Consider the following 27,318-nt stretch of genomic DNA (forward strand, 5'->3'; position numbering starts at 1 on the left):
GAAAGAAAAACACCAACAAGAATGAAAAGGAAGGATTGAAAGCAGCCAAGGACAAAAGCTGCTGAAGTGCCAGGAGGGTTTCTACACTGCTTTCAGCAGCAAACAATGAATATATGAATGAACATACAAAGCTGTTTGATATGGAGGCCTGGTCCACATGTGCAGCAGAAGCAGGTGGTAACATGGACCGTGCCATTTCTTATTTCAAGGGGGGGGGAATCAAATCTCTGAATGCTCATCCATGTAAATAAAGGGCTGTGCAATCAGAAAATTAGTCCAATAGTCCAATTAGTCCCGGACGGGATTAGGAATGAACAAATCTGTTTTAAGAATACCAGCAACTGGTATTCAGAAGCATTGCTGTCTCTGGTTATGGAGGCAGGGCTCAGCTAAAAATGTTGATTTTGTTTTTCCTCAGTTTCTCATTTTCCAATCTTAAATTCAGTTCTCCAGATTTCTGTATCGGCTCAATGTATACATCTTCTTCCCTTTCTTTGTAGCTGAGGGTACACAGGGATCAGGACAGCATTGCATATGTGGTGGATGTTTTGGGTAGAAGTAGTCAACAAAATAAGTCTCATTACGAAACACTCCAGTTTTGCTATATTGCCTGTTTTCCACGGACAGCAAAAGGAGTCACATTCTAAAGAACTAATCAGATTCCTACTTGTGGCAGCCCCACAGCTGGTGGCACAACACGGGCAAAATTTAGCGAACTTCCCTTATGGAGACAAAAGTTATGGGCTGTGGTACTAAAGGAGAAAGTTACAAAATATATGAAAGTTCTAAATAGAATTCAAGACACAAACAATATTATGGAAATGTTGTTTCCTTTAATGACTTTCCCATCCGCCTATCCATCAAAGTGCTGGTTTTGACCGATAAAACCTTAAACGGCTTAGGACTGCAATACCTCAAGGACCGTATCTCCCCGTATAAACCGACCTGGGTTCAGTATTTATCATCTGAGGCCATTCTTTGTGTGCCTCCTCCATGAGAGGTCTGGAGGGTGGCAACACAAGAATGGGCCTTTTCTGTGGTGGCTCCCTGTTTGTGGAATGCTCTCCCCAGGAAGACTCACCGAGTGCCTTCAGTACATATCTTTAGGCACCAAGCAAAAACATTCCTCTCCTCCCATGCCTCTGGCTAACTAATCTATCTATGTCCTCTTAAACTGGGGTGGAGGGGTATTGTTTCTGTTTGTTATTATGGTGCGTATTTCTGTGCTTTTATATTGTAAACCACCTGTGATCTTCAGATGAAGGGTGGTACAGTATAGAGATTGAATTAAAAAACTGTACCTGAGGCCAGTTGACTTATTTTGACACATGAGATTAGCAGAGGGCCACTGTTTGCTAATCTGCCTCAGGCAGCAGAATGCCTTGGTCCAGTCTTGTACATGTACCATTCATTCACCCCATATGACACCTATAAAGTGTGGCGAATATCAGGGCTTTACCCAAAACGTTCACGTGAGATTATATTTTGGTGCATTAAATAGCAGTGCTGGAAAGGGGACACAAAGCACAATGCAGTTTCTTGCTTACCTTTATCACTGTCTGGGCTGCAGCTGTTTGCACACTGTTTCCCTCCCTTTGTAATATAGTTTATTTTCTTATTTACCACCTATGTACATGGATCTTCAGTTGTGCTAACATTCACTGCTGTCAGATTTATTTGAGCCAGTTTATCCTTTATTTACAAGGCAAGTCTTTTAATTTAGACTGCATTTAGCTGAATGCCCAAGGGTATCTCTCAGCCTTTTAGAAAGTGGGGAGGAGGCTGGGATTCTGCTTCCCAAAGCTCCTAAACCAGCCAAGAATTTGTCAATGAGAACATTTCCTTTATAGCAAGGGGGAGAGAAGCTGTGATCCTCTAGAAGTTACTGGACTACAACTCCCATCAGCCTTAAGCTAGCATGGTCAGCGACGATGGAAGCTGTAGTGCAACAGCAGATGGCAACTTTATTGAAATGTGATTTAAGTTCCTGGAATGTGTCATAAAGAAGAAAATAACATACGTTCCATCCTCCTACAACATCGTGGACTCTGAGAGAAAGAGAGGTGCATTCATTTTTGTACGACAGACCAGAAGGTCACAGGGTATGTCACAGCAATGTAAAAGCCTGGCAGTCAAACTCCATCTTTGTCACTAGTTGCTGGAACTCAAGTAATTGCAGTTTGAAATTACTTTTGGAGAATGGTGAGGGGATCTGCTAGAGCCTTACTGCCCCACAATCCTGCTCCCACAGTGGCCACTCAGATCCCTCTAGGAAGCAGGTTGTGGTGGCCAAGAGCTCTCTCCTGCTATAGTTACTGGTATTCAGTGACACGCAACCTCAGAGAACAGAGGTACCAAATTGCCATTACGGTTCATTGCCATGGATAGACACTTCAACTTCCTCACTTTAAAAGCACAATCAGAAGAGGAAACACAGGCAACTGCTCTTCCAAGCATAGATCCACCCTATCTGACTTTTAGAAGACATCTGAAGGCAACCCTGTATCTGGATTTTTTAAAAATTTCCAATGTTTTACAATTTTTTTATGCATTGTAAGCCTCCCAGGGTGGCTGGGGGAACCCAGCCAGGTGGGTGGGATATAAATAATGAAATTATTATTATTACTCCACAAGTCACCATTAATGCCACAAGTCCACCACAAGCTCAAAGTGGTTGTTGTTCAAAGACTCAAACAAGTTCCATTCTTCACAACTGGGCCATCCACTTATACCCATTTTGAAAAGCTTCGTCGCCACAAGTTTTTTAACCTTCATAATCACTATACAGCCATGTTGAGATTACACACACACACACACACACACACATTTCAGCCATTTCAGCTTAGTCTGATTCAGTTCCAGCTTAGACAAAGCCCAAAGTTATCTATTCTCATTTATTTGCAGATTTATAAACCGCTTCACAGCCCAAAGCAACGGAAGCAGTCTGAAATAAGATAAGCTAAAATGCAAAAGATATCGAGTCAATAAACTAAAAACAGTGACACCATTTCTACAATTAAACAGTCAATATTCCATAAAAAAGACTGGGTCCCACTTCAGGGAAAATCTTCTTAAACAAAAACATCTTCAGTTACTACCTAAATATCAACATGCCATCAATAATCTAATTACAGCAGGGAACCCATTCCAGAGGGCTGGAGCGGCAACTCTAAAAGCCTGGGTTCTAGAACAAACTTAAGTACACATTGGTACCCTATCTGAAGATTACAGCTGGGATATATGGTGTGAGGTCCCTTAGGGTAACCTGTTCCTGAGCTGCTTAGGATTTAAATGCAGCATATCAGTAGCCAGTTGTCAGTAGCTCCCTCAGCAGAGGTGTTTTATGGTGTTGAGATGATGATACAGTCAACAACCAAAAACGCACAGAAAAGCTCAAGATATACGTTGATATACCCACACGTAGTTGTTATCCCTGAGAAACATAGAAAATAACACGATATATTTATCAGAAAGTCTTCAAACTTACACAACCCTTTAAAAATTAGCTGATGAAGGTGAATACATTAAAACAGGGCCCCGTCCTGGTTTCTAATCCATAATTGACTTCTGCTCTATGATTGAAACAGAGTCTCCATCTGCAAGCTGATAAATGATAAGGATCAACATTATTGTCGAGTGAAAAAGAGAAAATCTTTGTAACGAATTATTGTGTTATACATATCTTTATGAGTTTGAGTTTGTAATCTCTGTTAGAGTTTGTAATCTCTATTTGAGTTTGTAATTCTTGTCAGAATGCATACTTCTGAATGGATTAGTTTTTGTTACTATTGACTACTGACTTGTGAGTAGGGACCACTCCCACTATTGAAACTTACATTGGCCCGAGTTCTTGGTGTGCTTTTTTCACAGTCAACAACCAAGCTGTGGCCTTCTGCACCAGCTGCAGCTACCAGGTCAAGCCTAAGGGAAGCCCCAGATGCAGCAATGTAATCTCAATGTTACCAAAGCCTAGCGCTCAGTTACCAACCTATGTGGGGGGCACAACAGAGGAAATGGCAGCCATTTTTACTTATTTACTTAGGTTATTTCTATACCATCCTTTGAACAGAACACAAGATGGTTTACAACAGAAACAGGTAGATAAGGATACATAAAACCCATTAAAAAAACACACAGTCCATTAGAAATGCACAACAGGAAATCAGTGAAAGACAATTAGTAATAGCAATCAGGTCGCTCTTCCTCCAAATTAACCACTGCTGAAAAATATGTGCTGTGTGCAGGATTCCTGCATTACAGTGGGTTGGACTAGATGACGGGGGGGGGGGGGCTTTCCAACTCTACAATTCTATGGTTCTATGTGGAAGGGTTTTTTTGGTAGAGGGCAAACCGCAGCTGAACAGAAACACCACTGCATGCTATGAATTCAGGGGCAAAATGGAAAGTGATGCCTTCTCACACCCCTACTCTAACCCTAGCCTGGTACCTTCTGCATGAAAAGATATACAGTAAAGGAGTTTATTTATTCCTTTATTTGTTATAGATGCTTATAAACCACTCTTCGCCTGAAGGGCAGAGAACATTTGTGTATTAAAATCACACTATATTACCCATAAAACTACAGTACATCAAACCACAATAAAAAAAATAAAAAGCAACGGTGGCAAAAGTCTTAATAGCACAAGGATGGGAGAACGAGGAAATCCCGACTAAAGAACTGTGGCAAGAGAAACTGATGGATTACGCAGAACTGGCAAAACTGACACAAATTACATGACAAGGATAACTGTGATTTTAAAGATGAATGGGAACCCTTTGCAAAGCACTTAAAGAAACAACAAAATGAACTGGACTCCTTGGCAGGTTTTGAATAAACATTCACAAACTTTTTATTGACAACATCTAGATAGATAAATTAAGGATCTGTACAGTTTTGTAACATGCGGAAAACAACATATGTTGATAAACCAGAGAGAGGAGCTGAGGGAAGTCTGGGGGGGAGGGGAGGGTTCCCCCCCTTTTTAGGGGGGGAGGGGAAATGGGGGGGATGTGGATGATGTATTTTTGGATAAATTGTTATGTTGAAATCCCTTCAAGATCACTGCCTTGCCGTGGCGAAGGGGCTTGAAGAACTCAGAGAAGCTATGAGCTATGCCGTGCAGGGCCACCCAAGATGGACAGGTCATAGTGGAGAGTTTTGACCAAACGTGATCCACCTGGAGCAGGAACTGGCAAGCCACTCCAGTATCCTTGCCAAGAAAACTCCATGGACAAAGACAACAGGCATATAAAAGTTTTGACGCTGGAAGATGTGCCCCTCAGGTCGGAAGGCGTCCAACATGCTACTGAGGATGGTTGGGCAGTGTTCTCGAAGCTACCGGCATGAGTTTGACCAAACTGCGGGAGGCAGTGGAAGACAGGAGTGCCTGCCATGCTCTGGTCCATGGGGTCACGAAGAGTCGGACACGACTAAATGACTAAACAACCACAACAACAAGCCCTTTGAGAAACTGAAAAGAACTTAAGATACCAGAATTAGAACTTTGAAATATATAAATGGGACTATCCAGCTAAATCATGTTCTCCTTCATCAACGGAGCATACAGATGAAATTAAGGACGGATGATGTTGTAGGAGATAGGGTAGGAACCTCAGGAATTGCCTGCACGAGACATTTACATCAATGGAGCTTGAAATCTTTAGGGACAAGCCCTGAGGCCTCGGCTGAGTTAAGCGAGACCACTCACGTGTAAAAATAAGCAAGTCTCCAGGCGTCATCAGACAAGGACAGAAGAATAAGAGGCACTTCCTACCACCCTCACAGGAAGTGACAACGTAGCACAGCGGGGAAAGATTCAGAGAACCATTCCTTGACATTTAAAATTACTATTTCTTGGAAGAGGAATTGCTAAAAAAAGAGTAAAGTTAGGCTGTTTATTTTGAAAGCACTGGGTTCTATCTCCCCTTCTTGAGGGATTATCCAAACTGGATTCTCACTCCCTGTGATTTTTGTACACCTATGGGGAAGGTGGAATCTCTTCACATTAAAAGGAACAAACCCTCAGAGAACTAGGGCTTGGAACATTTCAGAAATAATATACAGAAATAACAATAGGGCACATCAACACTACAAGTTTAACTATCCGAACCAAGGGCACCGGCTCCTGCGGTCTGAGGCACCATGGCCCCCCAATCTTTATTTTGAAGGGGGGGTGTTTTGAGGGGTCCCCATGCAACGTCAGGACATTGTGCGACATTGTGTGCAGGATGTGAGGATGTGATGCAGCGCTGCAAGGGGGGGCCCTCCATCCTCCTGGTCTGAACAGGCCTTAAGGAAGCATGGGGAAACTACAGTTCCCAGAATGCCTTATAGGTGATGGCTATTAGGGTGCAGGACCAAATTCCAGCTGAACATTGTGCAAGCCGCAGATGTCTTCATACGTGAGTCTCACAGCCACACTGCATTCTGAATTCACACGTGTGTAACGAAAACCACATGAGAACCATTCAACCCACAAGCGACAGAAGTCAGATGGAAGTTTTCTAGAATGTTCCATTACATGGAAGATCTGGTCCTGGACTAAGTTTTCAGTTGCGTTTGCAAACACACTCACAACTCTTTTCTTGCTCTGAAGCGTTTGTGACCCTTCTTATAAGAACATGCCCCAATGAGCAGCCTCAACTGTCCGTGTACAAGGGCCAAAGCGATCCACCTCAAGGCAGCAAGGGGCCTGTAAGACAAGCATGTCACTGAAGCCCAAATTAGAAGTGACACATAGGCCACTGAAAGAAGAGCTGGTGTGGAATAGTGGCAGGGCCGGCTCACCCATGAGGCAAGGTTGGGTGACTGCCTCAGGCAGCAGGAACCACAGGGGCAGCAGATCCACCTTCCAAGAAATGTATCACCCCTAGCTGCTCCCATGGCACACACCTTGGAGGCCTTTATTTCCTGCCTCCTTGGCAATGCCCCTGCATGCTGCCTCTGAAGCTAGCTCTTGGTGAGTAGGAAACTACAACTAATCCAGAATGCGGCAGCTAGACTGGTGACTGGGAGAGGCCACTGAGACCATACAGCACTGGTCTTGAAAGACCTACATTGGCTCCCAGTACGTTTCCGAGCACAATTCAAAGTGTTGGTGTTGACCTTTAAAGCCCTTATCAGCCTCAATCCAGTATACCTGAAGGAGCGTCTCCATCCCCATCGTTCTGCCCGGATACTGAAGTCCAGCACCGAGGGCCTTCTGGCGGTTCCCTCGCTGTGAGAAGCCAAGTTACAGGGAACCAGGCAGAGGGCCTTCTCAGTAGTGGCACCCACCCTGTGGAATGCCCTCCCACCAGATGTCAAAGAGAAAAACAACTACCAGACTTTTCAAAGACATCTGAAGGCAGCCCTGTTTAGGGAAGCTTTTAATGTTTAATAGGTTATTGTATTTTAATATTCTGTTGGAAGCCACCCAGAGTGGCTGGAGAAACCCAGCCAGATGGGCGGGGTATAAATAATAAATTATTGTTATATTATTATTATAGGAGGCGCTGCTGGTCTCCCCCCAGTATTGTTCCCAATGTGGATCTTCATTCACCCTTTCTTCCCTGGTGGGGAAGCGCCATTTTGTGGTTTGCTTCAGGCACCAAAATGTCGTCGGCCAGCCCTGTGTAGCGGTTACAGTGACTGATTAGGATCACGAGAGACTCCAGTTGGCCATGAAGCTCCCTGGGCAACCTCCGAGCGAACATAATGTTTCATCCTAGCCTTACCTCACAAGTGCATTGTGAGGACAAAATGAAGGAGGAAAGATAATTATCCATGTCACCATGAGCTCCTTTGAGAAAGGGTATGTGGAGGTGGGAGAAATTAGCTTAAGAAACACGCTACCACCCAATTGCAAGCTTGAAAATTTATTTCTTGCAAAAATGCTCCCAAACACGCAGGAGTGTGCATGAGAAGGCAATGATCCAGGCAGCAAGATCACCAAGAAACTGGGGTTGGGTTCTGTAAGAGGAGAGGGATGACATGCAACTGACATGAATTATCTGGGTGTGCAAAGTTATGGCGCACTCAGTAGGTAGGGCCGGGGACTAAAAACCTTGCAAGATCATGGGGTTCCTGTTCTGCTGTGCGTATGCCCTCAAATGCCCCTTGCCTTTGCAGTCATTTGGCAGGGAGGCGGGGGGAAGAGAGGATTTCCTGTCTGACTTTTGGAGACTGCAGAAAGGGTTAAGGAAGGTGAAGGACCAGAGAAGGGAAATGGGTGATGCTCCAGATGTTGTTGGAGTTGCCCGGTCAGGGGGAAAACAATGCTGTCCAGGGTTGTAAAGACTGCAGGAGAGAATAATTGGGTGCACTCTTCCCACCTTAGATCAAATCTATGCTTCCAGGTGCCATAAGAAAGCTGCAGAGATAGCGCAGGATAGTGCGCACCCCGGAAATGATCTCTTTCAGCTTCTGCCTTCTGGAAGAAGGTACAGGGTTTTAAAGACTAGGACTAGCCGCCTGAGAAACAGTTTCTACCCAAATGCGATTTTGGTTTTAAACGCAATGTAAGGAGTCTCTATGGGAGTGTATTGTATTTAAAAATGGGGTATCAGAGTTTTTAGGGGGCTGACCAGGTTGGGATAGCAGTCTTGCTGGTTTTTGAATGTCTGGTGTAGATTTTTCAATTTCATTGTTCTGTATGGGACAATGACAATAAAGATTATCGTATTGTATCGTATTCCTCAACATTTGGCCATGTTGGCTGGGAAGCCAGAGTCCAATGATATCACAGAATCATAGAGCTGTCGAGTCGGAAGGGACCCCAAGGGTCATCTAGTCCAACCCCCTGCAATGCAGGAATCTCAGATGTAGCATATGGAGTCCCCGCCAGCTTCCCTATCCATGGAATATAGGACCACCCTTCAAGGGGTGGTGTCCCCGCCCCCCAAAACGGGCATATCACGCTTCACAGTGAGTTCCTGCATCCCTCGAAATCTGCATGCACAACTTTTCAAAGGGTATTCATTTCCATCTCTTGCTTAGTCACAATTAAAACAGAAAACCCAGGGGAGTAGCAGGATGCATCCAAGAATTATTTTTTTTAAGAAGACACACGCTTCCAGGCAGGGAATACAAATTGGATACCAGCACCGCAAGACACTGGCCTATCTCTTCCAGAATGATTTGCTTCTAATTTCCAGTGACTAATCATTTGTTTACCTTTAATATTCAGCAGCAGATGTGTAGGTTTCATAGGTTACATATTAATAGCTCTTATGAAATGAGAATGATCAATGTTTCCGTGTCAGCACACAAATTAGAGGGCCTACTTTAAAGCAGGGTTAGCCAAGGGTGGTATCGGCAAGCTATGATTGGACTCCAACTCCCATCAGCCTCAGCTAGCAGAGCCAATAGTCAGGGGTGCTGGGAGCTGTAGTCCAATGAAGCTGGAGGGCCCCATGTTGCCTCTACCTGACTTAAAACACCTTCCAGCCGTTCAGAATGCTGGTGAAGTCTTTACATTGGTAGATAAATGGAGAGAGGGAAATAATCAAATAAGAGAAACCATTGGGTTCAGAAATGGGCTACTGAAATGATCAAGGAGATGGAGTGGTTCTCCTGCGAAGAACGGTTGCAGCACTTGAGGATTTTTAGTTAGGGGTAAGAGGTCCATATAGTTAAAGCTATGGTTTTCCCAATAGTGATGGATGGAAGTGAGAGCTGGACCATAAAGAAGGCTGATCACCGAAGAATTGATGCTTTTGAATTCTGGTGCTGGAGGAGACTCTTGAGAGTCCCATGGACTGCAAGAAGATCAAATCTCTCCATTCTGAAGGAAATCAGCCCTGAGTGCTCACCGAAAGGACAGGTCCTGAAGCTGAGGCTCCAATACTTTGGCCACCTCATGAGAAGAGAAGACTCCCTGGAAAAGACCCTGATGTTGGGAAAGATGGAGGGCACAAGGAGAAGGGGACGACAGTGGACGAGATGGTTGGACAGTGTTGTTGAAGCTACCAGCATGAGTTTGACCAAACTGCGGAAGGCAGTGGAAGACAAGAGTGCCTGGTGTGCTCTGGTCCATGGGGTCACGAAGAGTCGGACGCGACTAAATGACTAAACAACAACAAGAAGAAGAGGCAACTTGATGGAAGTTCATAAAACTGGGCATAGGGTAGAGAAAGCGGATAGAGAAAAGTTATTCCTCCCTCTCTCAGAACACCACTGGCATCCGATGAAGCTCAATGATGGAAGATTCAGGATGGAAACAGAAAAGGCACTTCACACAGCTATGGGATCTGTTTGAGAAGAAGCAGTGATGGCCAACAACTTGGATGGCATTTGAAAAAAGGATTGGACAAATTCATGTAGGACAAGGCTATCAGTGTCTACTAGCCATGATGGCAATGTTTTGCCTGTGGTTGGTGGCAATATGCTTCTGAGTACCAGTTCCTGGAAACTGCTGGAGCGCAGAGTTGCTCTTGAGCTCAAGTCCCACCTGAGGGTTTCCCAAAGGCGTCTGGGTGGCCACTGTGAGAACAGGATGCTAGACTAGATGGTCCACTGGCCTAATCTAGCAGGCTCTTCCTATATTCTTTTGCTCTTATGTTGAATATAAGATACGATGTTAAGAATCCCTAGGCCACTTGAGAGTCAGTGTTTCATGGTGGGTCAGAGTACTAGAAGCAATGGTACAGGTAGGTAACTTTTAGGACTCTCCCAACTGTTTCAGCCCAGACAAATTCCCTATATTTCAGAGAGAATGGCCCTCTAGAAAGAAAGGACTCGGGAGCCAGACACTCTGACAGGGGAGGAATTAGCCGCTTGAGGTGTTTGTGGCTCCATTTTTCTATTTTTCAGAAGGTGGGAAGCAAATGGCAAAACCCACTCCAATCAGTTACGAAGCATGGCACCCAGCAAAACAAGGGATCATGATGTAACATAATCTCCAGGAAGATCATATGGTTGTCCCAATACAATAAACAGTAGAAATCTTCTTGAAACTTCGATAAGATGTTAAGAAGTTAGCACGCTTCAGAGTGTGTTAGTTTAGGACTAGGAAGCAGTAGGGCAGCTTAGATAATTTTAGACTCTGGATTTGCATGGTGTTGTTGCTGGTGGGGCCAACAGTAGAGCTCTGTTGATGTTAATGTACATGACTCCAGAATGTGATATGCCAGGACTTCAGCACGGGGAAGCCCTCCTGCTCAATCTTCTGAATGGGGCCCTAACTAAAGAATCTAGCAATGCGCCTTGTATTGAAGCAGGCCATTGGGCCACCAAGCCCAATATTGCATACATGGCTGGCAGTAGCTCTCCAGCATTTCAGACAGGAGTTTCCCCTAGGATGCTGGAGGATGAACCTGGGAGCTTCTGCATGCAAGGCATAGAATCTATGTATAGAAACAAAGGAAGCTGCTTTATACTGAGTCAGACCATTGGCCCACCTAGTTCAGAACTGTCTACACTGACTGGCAGGGGCTCTCTGGGGTTTCAGGCAGGGGTCCCTCCGAGCGCTACCTAGACATGCCAGAGATTGAACATGGAAAGCAGATGCTCTGCCACTCAGCCACAGCACTCCCCAAAGTCCTGGCCTCATAGCACCACTGCCAGAAAGTTTGGGATTCAAGCCCCTACGGCAGCTCACTGTGTGATGTTGGGCCAGTCACAATCTCTCAGCCTAACCTACCTGACAGGTGTTGTGTTGTTCTGCAGTTAAACTGAGCAGGGGTTTAAATCACACCTGCTAACTTGAGCTTCTTAGAGGAAAGGCATGAAACAGATCTAAGTAAACGAAAGTTTGGGTTGCATATCTAATTGCACATGACCACTCTTTGAAAAGGGTTGGGGGAAAGGAGGTGAAGTTTTGCAAACCAGTCTCAAGCCACACATTCATCAAGCAGCCTTAATCAACCCTTGACTGTTCTCCTATTAACATTCAAGGGATAAGACAAGTGCTCTTCCTTACTGGGTTGTTGTAAAGGCATTGCTACGAATATTCAGAAGTAGTGCTCTATCTGTGCTAAAGTGTCATTCGATATATGTGCTCAAGTGTCTCCCTCAACCTGAAAAGTTTTCTTTGGCTATTGTCTCCTCCCTCCACCCCCCCCCCAAACTATTCACAGTTATTAGCACTTAGTATTATTTCTGTTTCAAGAATTGGTATACAATTATTTTGTCACTACACTGCTTGTAAGTATTAAAACATAGCTCACCCATGTGAAGAACCAATTCACCTTTATTCAGCCATCTCGTTAATGTATCTGTAGCTGTAATGAACTCTACTGTTGACAGCTCTGAATCCTTTCCAGCGCGGAACCCACTCCCCATCACTGCTGTATTTCAAATGTACGACAGGTGGGTTTTGTTCTTGTTTTTTTTCAAGGAACAGGTAAACAATGACTCCCCAGCCAACTATATGAATGAGGGATGGAAGTGGATTCCGCCCCATTATGGAAAAGTAGAGGTTCTGCCCCATTATGAATAAGTGAAAGTTCTGTTACAGGTGAGTGCTAAGAGATGAAAAGCAGAGATCTACCTTGTCCAAATGCTGCCTAAAATGCTAAAATGCACCTTTCTTTTTTTGTTAACAGCATGGGCTCATCCCTTATAGAAAACTCAGGAGGGCAGAATTGCTTCCAGTACCCTCAGTCTGACCTTATCTAGGAAAGAGTGTTCCACCTCCGGAAAGAACATCTACACGTTAAGTTCAAACTGTCAAAATTATTCCCTATTATAGTATTTTCTCTCCATCTTTTGCATACTTTTTTTTGGGGGGGGGCGGCAGGGATCCTGTATGAACTTATTCTACTGATTTGATTGCATTATTTTCTTTAATAACCAAAAATGCAATATTGCACTCTGTGGCTTCTCTGGTCTAATTACAAGCAACAGCGATTAATCAGGACAGACAAGTAGGTCCATTCCTGCTACTTCAGGGGTTTTTAAGGCACACAAGCGTCGATGTCAAACTCAGTGCACAGAAATAGCTGTGCACTGATGAAGCAACCTTCAGTTTCTTAATCAAGTATGCAGCCACATCCAAGATAGAAACGATACACACCCTATATAGAGTCCTAGGTCTCTGTGCTAAGGATCTCCCCAAGCCACCCCCTGCATACAGGTTTATTTTATTTTTTAAAAAAAAGCAAAAACACTGTACTTACACAGATAGCAATAAACCCCTCTCTCCCACGGTCACATCTATACAAGCAACTCTCTCGGCATTAACCCAAACCCCCGTCTGTAGCTGCTATTCACCAATAGCCCAGTTAGGAAATGCACATAGCAGCATCAAGCATATCTTACCTTGCATCCAAACATCAACGACAAAGTGTTGTTGGTGCAGGCAACTTTGCAGTGGCAAATCATTGGTGTAACGCTGTCAGAAGAGTTAACAATACGGCACATTCCTTGAGGGCTGCAGTGGAAGCAGCCAGCCGGAGGAACAAAAACAAGCCGCTAAGCCCGCACATGGAAAAGCAACACATTCAGCTCAACAGCTTCTCTCTCCCTCTCTTCCGACTGCTGGTCAGAAGCAGCATCCTAGACGCCTCGCCACCTGTGCCCCCAATTCAACCATCCCCTTCCTCGTAGATGAATCAGCGCTGCAGCATCAGTCATGAAGTGTCAGGGCTTCCCCCTTCCAGTGGGGGTGGGGGTGGGAATTAATTTTTAAAAATGTATCACACACACCCTCCTCTACGCCGAACAGAAAATGGAAATGAAGGTGGAATAGCAGGTGTGAACGCATTAGCATGTAAAAGGATGCATACCGCCTACTCGTAATAATCACATAAGATTGTCATGCTAGCTCAAGTGGGCTGAAAATTATGCCATCGGAAGAAAAATACTGCAGCTCCCGATTTGGTAAAAAGCCAGTGGCTTGCTGCAATACATAGTCATTGTGGAAAGGGGGGAAACTGGGACCTTGCTTCAGAAGCCTTCAGCATGTTACCGAGAAAAGATTCCAGGAAGAAGAAGGAGGAGGAAATATGTGTCCCTGGCTCCCCGGCAGCAACACCGGAAAAAACTCCCAGGAAGAGGGAAAGAAGAATTAGAAGGATTTGTCTGGTGGAACTCGGAAGCAGCAGCAGCAGCAGCAGCCTCTCCTTCGTCTGAAAGATGAGTCTCTCTGCTCGAAAGAAACTGGTGCTGGATTTACAAGGGGAACAGCGGAAAAGTCCAGACAGTTGCAAGTAAAATTCAGAGACTCTTCTTCACCAGACGTGGAGGGGCAAGGGGAGAAACACAGCCTCAGACATCAGTTTGCAAATAAACGAGCTGCAAGAGGATACACCGAGTTATTCTGGAAGCTTATCAGTTGGAAGGTTTGGTACAGTTCTGTTAATGATGCCTCGGGTACCGATCTCTGCAGCCACAGCAGGCGCCGTGATTCTCCAGTGGTTTGACTTTCTGGGGGCACACTCCATTGTCTCTCGAGACAGACAGATGCCAACCGTCTTAGGTGATCAAGCCATTTTAGCTGATTAGTTGCACGGGTGTAGGTGGTTGTATGGTTATAGATTGATATTAGCACCACGTGCAGTTCATTTGTAAGGAAAGGTGCCAAGCCAGAAAGGATGCTTCCTGATAGCTGCTATTTTCAGGTGGGATACAAACACATACTGGCAGATTCAGGTTGATTTTGGTGCCCTTTTGCAAGAAAGCCGCTTCCTCACAAACTGGACTTTTTGCTGTAAGGAAAGTACTGGGGAAATGCACTAGGAAGTGTGGGATACTCGTTTGCTTGATGCAATGTCATAAAAAACCTCACTGGGAACAAATCAGAATGGATACTTAGTAAACAGCTGCCATTGTCTAACCTCCGCACAAACCTTTTGCAAATACAGTGGTACCTCGGGTTAAGAACTTAATTCGTTCTAGAGGTCCGTTCTTAACCTGAAACTGTTCTTAACCTGAGGTACCACTTTAGCTAATGGGGCCTCCCAGAGGCACACAATTTCTGTTCTCATCCTGTAGCAAAGTTTTTAACCCGAGGTACTATTTCTGGGTTATCGGAGTCTATAACCTGAAGCATCTGCAACCCAAGGTACCACTGTAAATCAGGATGAGTGATCTATTAACAGGTCATCTAGAAGCAGATTCTGAGACTCAGCTGTGACACAAACTCACCTCGTATACAATCTATTCACCTCCCAGCCTCAGTCCTCCAGTTGCAATATGGGACTGAAATAGGCCTGCTTGATTAAAATCATGTGAAGGGCTTTGAACAGATATGGGGAAAGGCCCATGTGAACATTAAGGTGAAGAATTCTACACCCACTTACCTGGGAATAAGACCCACTGAACTTAGTGGGGATTATTTCTGAGTAGAAATGTATGGGGTCACATCACTTGTAGTTTCATCATCGTGATGCTTCAGCTAGACTGTTGGTGGGGACAAGTGATCGCCAGCACTTGCCAATGGTGCTTAAAAGCTTCCACAGGCTGCTCAAATGTTCATAGAATCATAGAATTGTAGAGTTGGAAGGGACCCCAAGGGTCATCTAGTCCAACCCCCATCAATGCAGGAATCTCAGCTAAAGTATCCATTGGAGATTGGAGATGGCCATCCAACCTCTGCTTAAAAACCTCCAGAGGAGGAGAGTCCACAACCTCCTAAGGGAGACCATTCCACTGTCAAACAGCTCTTACTGTCAGAAAGTTTTGTCGGAATAGCCTTTCTTGTAACTTGAAGCTATTGGTTTGAGTCCTACCCTCCAAAGCAGGGCGCTTGCTCCATCTTCCATGTGACAGCCCTTGAGATATTTGAAGATGTCTCTCAAATCTCCACTCTGTCTCCTCTTTTCCAAGCTAAACATATCCCGTTAACAAGCCAATATCGATACTCAGGTATGAATTTACAAGAACCTTAACACTTGAATCTCGGATAGCTTAAGGGATGCCTGATGCTTCATGTAGAATCATAGAATGGTAGAGTTGGAAGGGTCCACAAGGGTCATCTAGTCTAACCCCCTACAATGCAAGAATATCCCCACCTAATCACTGATATGTTTGGGGGAGACCGTACTAGTGGTCTCCCATGACTCAGATGCACAGATTATATCCCCCCAAGATCATAGAACTGTAGAGTTGGGCCCTGAGAGTAATCTAGTCCAACCCCCTGCCATGCAAAAATATCACCAGGAGTTGTGCAGTCAGTATTATGGGCTGGATTCTGTGGAACTCCATCCCAGCAGAGATTAGACAGGCCCACCTACCCTGCTGAACCTCAGGTACCTAACAAAAAGCAGTTTTCCAGCAGGCATTTTAAGGAAGCTTTCTGTTTTTATGATTAGCTTTAATTGGTTTTTATTCATGGTGTGCTGTTGTAATTTTTACACACACCATTTAGAGATTTCAGTAATTAAGCACTATGCAAATACCGTAAACAAACAGACCACTTATATTGCCAGAAAAAAACAGGCATACCCAATGCTATGCATTTTATTGTTGTTACACATAATAGATCACCAATTTAAAAGTCTGCTGTACAGTTTGTAGTAAGAGCAGCATGTTTCTAATGGCAGACCACAAGACCCTTGTCTTATTTTTGGTTTTCAAATGTGTCTTTTGTTTTCCTACATGCCTAAAATCAACTTTCTTTTAAAATCTCTGGCAAAAATTAATGTTGGTTGTAATTTTCAACTCTATTAGCAGATTACAACTGCGAGAGATTTACTATAGAACAAGAGGAGTTTAAGTGGAAACACCATACAGTTGACTTAAAATGACTTAAAATAAAGATTACAGCATCTATTAAAATGCATTACAGCATTTATTAAAATGTCACCATTTGGGCCGTTGCAATGCTTATGGCTTTCATAAATGCAGTAGCCATTATTTTATTTTATTTAAGAGCAGTGAGTGCTTTTTTCTTAAAAAAAAAAAAAAAGTTTAGGGTTACTCTCATTTTCCTACTCATATTGAAATACTGCCTCTCAATGAGGCCAAGCTTAGAGTCACAAAATGTTTTGGGGTATGTGTACCCCTGCGCCCCCCCCCCCAAAGCACTATTTAAGAGAGTAGGTTAGGTCTGCAATCCTATTCCCAGTTACCCGAGAGTAAGCCTCATTAAACAATGTGGCTTACTTCAAGGTAAATGTGCTTCAGACATTTCTGCAATTTTTCACAACAGGTGATGCAAGCAATTTTGATGTAAGAACTTGAGAGCTCACGGTGGATCAAATCTGGGTTTCCCCACAGTAGCCCAAACATGCTTCTGGGAAGCACAGAGGGCAGAAAAGGAACTAGTCTCTCCCATTGTTAAACCAAAGTGACTTGTATTCAATGGCATTGTTGTGGTTGTTTAGTGGTTTAGTCGTGTCCGACTCTTTGTGACCCCATGGACCACAGCACGCCAGGCCCTCCTGTCTTCCACTGCCTCCCGCAGTTTGGTCAAACTCATGCTGGTAGCTTCCAGAACACTGTCCATCTCGTTCTCTGTCGTCCCCTTCTCCTTGTGCCCTCCATCTTCCCCAACATCAGGGTCTTTTCCAGGGAGTCTTCTCTTCTCATAAGGTGGCCAAAGTATTGGAGCCTCAGCTTTATGATCTGTCCTTCCAGTGAGCACTCAGGGCTGATTTCCTTGAGAATGCATAGGTTTGATCTTCTTGAAGTCCATGGGATTCTCAAGAGTCTCCTCCAGCACCAGAATTCAAAAGCATCAATTCTTCAGCGATCAGCCTTCTTTATGGTCCAGCTGTCACTGCCTCTGAACTGCCTTTTGTTTCTCCTTTAAAGTAGGGGTGGAGAAACATTTTTTTTCTCCCTTAAGGTACTGGGTAGAGCCAGAGCCAATGATAAGTGGTAAAAGGTAAAGGGTAAAGGGACCCCTGATCATTAGGTCCAGTCATGGCTGACTCTGGGGTTGCGGCGCTCATCTCGCTTTATTGGCCGAGGGAGCCGGCGTACAGCTTCCGGGTCATGTGGCCAGCATGACTAAACCGCTTCTGGAGAACCAGAGCAGTGCACGGAAACGCCGTTTTCCTTCCCACCGGAGTGGTACCTATTTATCTACTTGCACTTTGATGTGCTTTCGAACTGCTAGGTTGGCAGGAGCAGGGACCGAGCAACGGGAGCACACCCCGTCACGGGGATTTGAACCGCCGACCTTCAGATTGGCAAGTCCTAGGCTCTGTGGTTTAACCCACAGCGCCACCCGCGTCCCTTATGATAAGTGGAGCCACAGACAAAACTGCCCTTTCACCTTGGCTCCTATCAGATTAGGAGTCACAGTCCTCTGCTGATCTATTCAGAAGTCAGTCCCACTGGGGTTAGGAACCTAAGGAGCTGCCTTCTACCACTGGGTTTGTCTACACGGATTTGCAAAATGCTCTCCAGGGATTCAGGCAAAGGTCTCTCTTAGCCCTACCTAGAGATGCTGGGGACTGAAATTGGGGTTTTCTGCATACAAAGCACGGGCTGACATCTGCAGGCATAGAGTAGTATCCAAATTTAATAGATAATAAATAAATAATAATAAAAGCAATTCCTTTCTGACTTTAGTAAGCTACTCCCCCCCCCCCCCCGGCAAAAATAAAATAAAATACACAAACATACCAATTTCTACATGCTCATTTGCTCTCAGATAGCTGGAAATGTGAATGTGTTTCCGTACAACCAGGGGGAGGGTGGGGAATTTTGAAATGAAATACAATATTTCCCCTTCCAATAGTTCTGAAACCACACCAAAAATTGTTGGGGGACACATAATATGAGGCCTCAGCATCAAGTGCTACCAGGCTACAAACTACCCAACTCTAAAGAAAGGAAGACTTGTGAGAAACTAGAGATGGTGATGGCTGTTCCCTTCATATCCCTACAGAAGGCTGATTTATTTATAAAATGTATATACTGCTTAATACAAAAAGAAGGCTGTTTGCATAAGATATAATGGGGAGAGGTGGGAGTTCAATGAGAGTTCATATAATACCACAACAATACCCAAAAAAGCTTTTATAGAGCTAAATAAAAACAGATTGAAGCCACACAAATAAATCAATAAAACTGACCAGTGCTGAAAAAGCATGGAACATCTATATCTTGTTGTGTCTAAATCAGAGTATGGGTAGACATATGTCTTTAAGGGGTTTTAAAACTTGTTAAAAATATATGCACTGCATAGAGAAATGAAATAGAGAACAGCTTCTCTCCCTCTCTCATGTCTCTAGAGCTCAGGGACATCCATTGAAACCGAACGTTGGAAGATTCAGGACAGATAAAAGAAAGCTTTTCTTCACACAGCACATAGTTAAACTGTGGAACTCTCTGCCACAGGAGGCAATGATGGCCACCAACTTTGATGGTTTCAAAAGAGGACTGCGCAGAATTGTGAAGGATGAGGCTACGGAGTGTTACCAGCCACAATGGCCCTCCCTCCATGCTTGGATGCAGCAATGCTTCTGAATACAAGTTGCTGGAAGCCAAAGGTGGGAAAAGTGCTCCTGAGCTTGAATCTCGCTTGCGGGTTTCCCACAGGCATTGGTTGGCCGCTGTGAGAAAAGGGTGCTGGCTGAGATGGGCCACTGCAGGAGGTTTTTGTATAGGGCATTGCAAAGATGCCAGTGGCGCTGTGGTCTAAACCACTGAGCCTCTTGGGCTTGCCAATCAGAAGGTCGGCGGTTTGAATCCCAGTGACGGGATGAGCTCCCGTTGCTCTGTCCCAGATCCTGCCAACCTAGCAGTTCGAAAGCACACCAGTGCAAGTAGATAAATAGGTACCACTGCAGCGGGAAGGTAAACGGCGTTTCCATGCGCTCTGGTTTCCATCACGGTGTCCCGTTGAGCCAGAAACGGCTTAGTCCTGCTGGCCACATGACCCGGAAAGCTGTCTATGGACAAACACCGGCACCCACGGCCTGAAATGAGATGAGCGCTGCAACCCCATACAGTGGTACTTTGGGTTAAATACTTAATTCATTCTGGAGGTCTGTTCTTAACCTGAAACTATTCTTAACTTAAAGCACCACTTTAGTTAATGGGGCCTCCTGCTGCCGCCGCGCCGCCGGAGCACAATTTCTGTTCTCATCCTGAAGCAAAGTTCTTAACCCGAGGTAATATTTCTGGGTTAGCAGAGTCTGTAACCTGAAGTGTATGTAACCTGAAGCGTATGTAACCCGAGGTACCACTGTAGTCATCTCTGACAGGACTTAAACATCCAGGGTCCTTTTACAGCCACTGAAAAAGCCCATTACATATTGTCATCAGAAGATCTCATGCACACTTCCATGTTCTCGGAAGATCTGATGGCCTGGCTTCGTCTACACTGGAGGAGGCAGCCAGCTAGGTCTCCTGGTCCCCAATTGCTATGGGGCTCTAATAGTCAGCAACAAAACCTTCAACTTTTGACTGACCTCTGCCAGAAGCAGGATGCTGAACTGAACTATGGACCAGCACAGAAGAGGTTCTTGCAAACTGCACCCCGAGAAGCAAGTTCATGAAAGCAATTACTGACTCCTTTATACTGCTTAATAGCACTAAGTCTCCGCAGAAATACTGGTTCTATTTATAATATAACTTTTAAATGCTTTTGGATGCAGAAGTCACCAAGAAAGCAAAAAGGAGTTTTCTGATTTGTGTGGCCAGTTCTGAATATGCCCAGCAGATGGCACTCGGAACCTTTTATTGTCTCTGTTTCACCATAAATTTAAGACAGCAAGTTACAAGGCAATAGGCCTGTTCCTTTTTTTTTTTTTTTTTTTTTTTTTGGAAGTGCAGTTTTATAAGCCCTGAAACAGGATGCCAGCCAACAGGTGCTGCCCTTCTCGATCTGTAGTTGGTAGGGGAGTCTGCACCTATGGAACTTCTGCATCCTGCAAACGGAAGCCCCGTCCCTTCTAAAGTGGCAATGCTGTTTCTGCTTCTATTAATTACACTGGTTGTCTACCTCTTCCCGCTCTGATCCCCCAATAATCATACATTTTTAAACATGTTTATAGCTCCCACACACCTTGCAGAGGAGCATACGGTAACTAACACCACCTTATAGAAATCAAACAAAAACACATCAGACAGACAGACAGACAGACATATAGAAACCTAGAAAAGCCTAAAAGAGGAAGAAACCAGCAGGCTCTGTAAAAAATCCATAGCAATTAGCAGAAACCCAAATATGCAGAAACTAACAGGCAAAAGGGATCCTAGTTTCAACAGTGTTATGGATGCTTTAGCTGAGATTCCTGCATTGCAGGGGGTTGGACTAGATGGCCATTGGGATCCCTTCCAACACTAAGAGAATTTGAATGGTATTCACAGTTGTTGTTGTTGTTGTTGTTGTTGTTGTTTTCAGTCTGCAAACAATATGTGACTGATTACACACACACAATTTGCATTGTGATTTTGCATTCAGATTACAGTGGTAGCTCGCAAGATGAATGCCTCGCAAGACAAAAAACTCGCTAGACGAAAGGGTTTTTTGTTTTTTGAGCTGCTTCGCAAGACGATTTTCCCTATGGGCTTGCTTGCTTGCGGAAACGTCTTGCAAGTTTGTTTCCTTTTTCTTAACACCGTTAATACAGTTGCGACTTGACTTCGAGGAGCAACTCATAGAACGCGGTGTGGTAGCCTTTTTTGAGGTTTTTAAAGACTTTGGTGATTTTTGAAGCTTTTCCAAAACTTTCCCGACACCGTGCTTCGCAAGACGAAAAAAATCGCAAGACGACAAAACTCGCGGAACGAATTAATTTCGTCTTGCAAGGCACCACTGTATTGGAGTGGAACAACTTGAGGACAGTGTAAGTTACCTAATTAATTGTGCGAAGTATGCAAGTTCCATATTCTCACCACAGCGGATAACTTAGTTTTTGGGGGGAAGCTGGACTGCCGCTGAAGAGAAACAGTGCTGCATGCAATGTAGGCAAGGCAGAACGTCGCCTTACTGAGAGCTTAGGATTTCGTTGGGCATAGCGGGGTGCCAGGGCCTCTAGCCCTGCTGCTGAACCCAGATGTCTCCCTAACTCGCCTCAATGCTTCATCAGCCTTGTAGCTCATGGATCAGACACCCTGGCTAGCTGGTTTCGCAAACATCCAAGAACTTAAGAGCACCTCTTCTGGATCAGACCAAAGGCCCATCTGGTCCAGCCCAGCATCCTGTTCTTAGATGCCTATGGGAAGCCCTTAAAAGCCAGGCATGATCTCAACAGCCCTCTAATTCCAAGCGACTGCTATGCAGAGCCATGCTGCCTCCAAGAGTGGAGATAGATTGGTGTCATTCACACGCTATATTTGTGGATGGACTCCCCGCCCCCTGCCCCTGGAAAACCTCAAAAGTGTGGCATGTGAAGTGCATCTTCACTCCTTCTCTTTCTCCTTCTCTCAGGATGGCAACTTATCAGGGGTGCTGTCAGTGCCGGATTTATGCATAAGCTAAACAAGCTATGGCTTAGGGCCCCACTCTCTTGGGGGTCCCCAAAAAAACATAAAGGGGAAACAAACCTGGATGTACATTTCCAAAATATAAGATAAAAAACAAATAAAATAAAACCTACATACAGCAACAGTGTTTTGTGTTGTGTAGGCCCCTATGATGTAAGTAATGGGCCCCGCCTGCTAGCCTGCTCCCTAAAATATCACTGGTTTGATCATTTCTATATATAGGGTGCCTACATTCTGCATGGATGGGTTGCAAGGCAACATGTGCAAATGGCTTTAGATAACTATTAGGTCCATAAATTACCATATAGCATATATTCAACACAAAAAACAAAAACAATGACAATTTGTTGTTGATAAAGGACACCTGGAAAAGGGCCCCATTAACTTCAGTAGCTAAGTCAGGGGTCAGCAAACTTTTTCAGCAGGGGGCCGGTCCACTGTCCCTCAGACCTTGTGGGGGGCAGGACTATTTTTTTTTGGGGGGGGGTGAACGAATTCCTATGCGCCACAAATAACCCAGAGATGCATTTTAAATAAAAGGACACATTCTACTCATGTAAAAACAAACTGATTCCTGGACCATCCACAGGCTGGATTTAGAAGGTGATTGGGCCGGATCCTGCCCCCAGACTTTAGTTTGCCTACCCATGGCTTAGGGCCTCATTAAACCTAAATCTGGCCCTGTGTGCTGTAGGAATGAGCTTCCTGCAATGGCAGGGGGTTGGACGGGGCGACCCCCGAGGCCGCTGACTCCAACTCTTATGATTCCCTCTTTATTAAGTTACATATTAAAACAGGTTCTCTTTCAAGTCAGCACCATCTTGCTCATAACAAGTCCTGGTGTAAATTTAGATGAAGGAGTGCAGTTTCCATGACAATCCACTCCATAGTTACAAGCCGGCAGCTACTATCATTAAAAAATGAATCACACTGTTGCCTTAAAGGTGGGAGCAGAACAGCATTGCTGGCCCACCGATCAGCAGCGTCTCACAGGGGGTGGTGGTATTTAATATTTTTTAACAGGATACATTCCTCTAGAGTGCCAAAGAGAGAAATGGAAGCATATTGGTGTGTGTGCGTGCGCCCCCAATATTTCTGATGCTACCTCCAGAGTCAAAATTGCTGTTTGTTCTTCTTCATAAGCGCATTATTATTTCCCCCCTGAAGTGTATACTTTACAGTGAACCCATTCACAAGCTTCTTTTGGAAGATTCTATTTTGAGCGAACCCACGAACAGACAAGCGAAAAAACCTCCTTTGCACATTTTCAATCCAAGTAGGAAGGTGGTGGGAAGGCACAGATGTTAATTTGCTTCTTGTCTTCTCAATCTCCTTGGATGCGTTCCAAGATGAAATGACATGCTGATTTGTTTCCCAGTCACACGCCACTCGCTACTGAAAATGGTACGCTTTCTTAAACACATGCACACGACCTTCCAGCCTAAACCGGCTCTTCAAAAGATAGAGTAAAATAAGTACCAGCTGTATTATTTCAAAGGTTGCTAAGATGCTGCCTTCTATATGATGTTGGGCTTCACCTCCCATCAGCTCCTGCCCACACGGTCAATGATCAGGGATGATGGGAGTTATAGACCAGCAACACAGAGTCATAGAAGGATAGAATTGTGGAGCTGTAAGGGACCCCCAAGGATGCATATGGAGGGCAACATTTTGGCCATCCCAATATTACTCCTTTGACAAAGGAACAGGACAGTTTCCCCCTGTCCAAGGAAGAGTTTTGTTTTCTGGTTGTTTTATAGATGGGCCGACATATTTAGCTAGAGAACAACTACCTAGAACTGTGGCTTCCTAACTCCGCACTGCCCACAGGCCAACTAAAAATTGCTGGTGGTCTTGATGATTTTTCTGCCTGTTGTAGCAATTGTAACATGCTATGCTAGATGCATCAATCAATTGATGCTTGTGAATTATGGTGCTGGAAGAGACTCTTGAGAGTCCCATGGACTGCAAGAAGATCAAACCTCTCCATTCTGAAGGAAATCAGCCCTGAGTGCTCACTGGAAGGACAGATCCTGAAGCTGAGGCTCCAATACTTTGGCCACCTCATGAGAAGAGAAGACTCCCTGGAAAAGACCCTGATGTTGGGGAAGATGGAGGGCACAAGGAGAAGGGGACGACAGAGGACGACGTGGTTGGACAGTGTTCTCGAAGCTACCAGCATGAGTTTGACCAAACTGCGGGAGGCAGTGGAAGACAGGAGTGCCTGGCGTGCTCTGGTCCATGGGGTCACGAAGAGTTGGACATGACTAAACGACTAAACAACAACAACAACACTGTGACATCAGATGGAGCTGCAGAGCTGAAATTGCAACTCCATAGTATTTTCAATTGTGAGCTTTACATTTATTTATTTTTTGCAGGGCGTTTTTTTATAGCTGTGTAGATCTAGCCTGGGTCTCATGGTAGCAGCCTGTGGGTGCTTGTGAGTAGGGAAGGCACCTTACTCAGGGCAGCCTCAAAGCTGATGCTAGCCCTTCTCCGAAGGCAGGAAGTTTTAAAACCATCAAGTTGAAGAAACCATTTGCCTGATTCCGTCTCACACCTGGCCCGAGTTGTTTGCTTGCTGTATAGCTTGGAACATGCAGGTAAAGCACTTTTGAAGTCTCGTTAGCAGCAGGTAACAGCATTTATACAGACAAAGCATTCCTCCACCAAAAATCCCCAACTCCAGACAGTGAGGAGTGGGTGTGCTCATATTCCATTTAGGAACACCAGCTAACTGCGTATACCAAAAATAAAAGTAAACAACAGCAGAAATTTAAGACAATCATTCCAGGTAATAAATGCAGAACTGAATTCAGAACGCACCTGGAGCAAGAACACGATCTTTCTTAGTGACAGCGAAGGGGCAAGGGGAGACAAAGAGCACAATCCCATACAGGTCTACTCACAGGTAAGTTCAATGATGTCTACTCCTAGGAAAGTGGAGCCCAAGTCAATGATTTAGCAGTTATTGCTGTACGTGCTAGAGAGCTACACACAAGCTTTAAAAAGCCTCTTTAGCAAAGGCTGTATTAAAAGTGATTTTCTGCCACACTTTGATTAAAGAGATATCATAATCTGCTCAAAACAACGGGCTGGCCAACTCGCTAACACAACATGAGGTTTTACAACCTCAGAGACGCGAGGGTTTCATTGCAGTCAACACCATGTTACCAACAGTTCAGGATTTCCACAACAGCGCAATTGCCTGCCCTTTTCTTGCACCCAAGGCTACTGTCAACTTCACATAAAAATGCCTAAGAAACAATAATAGCAGGCAGTCTTGGTTTGTGAGCTCCTCCAGCACTACCTTCTCAGATCTCTTACCTATTGCAACCAGAAAGCCCATCAATCAGATTGATGGAAGACCATTAATCATGGTGCTCTCTTCTGCACAACCAGGAAGCCAACAAACTGAGCTGAGGAAACGGAGAGACTTGTGGTTGTAGCCAGTACTAGTCCTACTCAAAGCAGACCCAGTGAAGTTAATAGAATTCCAATAGTTCTACTCTGCGTAGGGTGTAGTTGGAGGCAACACACGATAGGGTGGCCAAAAATGGCATGCAAGGACAAGAGGGAGATCTGTGAGGGGTGAGAGACTCTGTCTGCCATCAGAGGGTGGTTGGTTTCATCTATGCTGCCATACTTCTAGCCTAAAGAACCTTCAGAAGGAAGTTGCTGCCATAGACATTATGTGTCTATGTATTTTAATGAGCTGAACAGAGTGAAAGATTATGAGTCATGCGGGTGTGGAGAGTACCATATTTTTCGCTCTATAACACACAACCGACCATAACACGCACGTAGTTTTTAGAGGAGGAAAATCCATAGGCATGCCACCCGTAGGCATTTCCTCCATAACACGCACAGACATTTCCCCTTACTTTCTAGGAGGAAAAGAATGAGTGTTATGGTGCAAAAAATACTGTATATGTATGAACTTAACAGTGCTTGGTTTATCTAAATTTAGAAGACATCTGAAGGTAGCCCTGTTTAGGGAAGTTTTAAATGTTTGGTGATTTATTGCTTTATTATTATTATTATTATTATTATTATTATTATTATTATTGATATTTTGTTAATGTTAATATTGTTTCATAGATTATAAATGTGGTATTGATTTGTTAATCATATAATATAACTTATGCTTTAATTGTGATGCTTAGCATATTTTTTAGTTGTTACCTTGCTGTATGCTTGGGAAACATGGACTGCTTATAAACGCCATCTCTAACTACTTGAAATATTTCATCAATGGAGTCTCCGAAAAATGTTACACATCACTTGGGAAGACAGGTGAACTAATGCCAGTGTACTGGAAGAAGCAAAGATAACCAGTGTCAAAGCAATGATTCTCCAACATCAACTTCGTTGGACTGGTCATGTTGTGTGGAAGCCTGATTATTGTCTTCCAAAGCAACTACTCTATTCCAAACTTAAAAATGGAAAGTCCAATGCTAGTGGTCAACAAAAAAGGTTTAAAGATGCTCTCAAGGCAAATCTTTAAAAATGTAGTATAAACACCAACAACTGGGAAACACTGGCCTGTGAGCGCTCCAATTGGAGAACAGCCTTTATCAAAGGTGTAATGGGCTTTGAAGACACTCGAACTCAGGACGAAAGGGAGAAACGCGCTAAGAGGAAGGCCCACTTGGCAAATCCTCACCATGATAAACTCCCGCCCAGAAACCAATGTCCCCACTGTGGAAGGACATGTGGATCCAGAATTGGCATCCACAGTCACTTACAGACTCACTATTAAAACCATATTTATGGAAGATGATCTTACTCGGCTATGAGTAAGAAGCCAAAGAAGAAGAAGATATATTGTAATTGCTTCACTGATGATTTGTTAATTATTCTACAGTGGTACCTCAGGTTAAGTACTTAATTCGTTCCGGAGGTCCGTTCTTAACCTGAAACTGTTCTTAATCTGAAGCACCACTTTAGCTAATGGGGCCTCCTGCTGCTGCTGAGCCACCGGAGCACGATTTCTGTTCTCATCC

General features: G+C 44.4%; 1 protein-coding gene across 20 annotated transcripts in view; it reads right to left on the minus strand.

Annotated features, from left to right (window-relative positions):
• DLG2 (discs large MAGUK scaffold protein 2) overlaps positions 1-27,318 on the minus strand; it is a 901,719-nt gene that overhangs the window by 488,751 nt on the left and 385,650 nt on the right. For 2 of the 20 annotated variants that reach the window (XM_028725988.2, XM_028725985.2), the window contains exon 1: positions 13,241-13,961. The exons of 16 other annotated variants lie outside the window; for them this stretch is intronic. In XM_028725988.2, the coding sequence (XP_028581821.1) occupies positions 13,241-13,342 (102 nt within the window). In that variant the 5' untranslated portion in view covers positions 13,343-13,961. Of the gene's footprint in view, positions 1-13,240; positions 13,962-27,318 lie in introns of those variants that run through there. 2 more of the 20 variants (XM_077926968.1, XM_028725990.2) reach the window with 1 other exon arrangement.

Source organism: Podarcis muralis, chromosome 4 (genome assembly GCF_964188315.1).
Source record: "Podarcis muralis chromosome 4, rPodMur119.hap1.1, whole genome shotgun sequence".
Classification (NCBI taxonomy): domain Eukaryota; kingdom Metazoa; phylum Chordata; class Lepidosauria; order Squamata; family Lacertidae; genus Podarcis; species Podarcis muralis.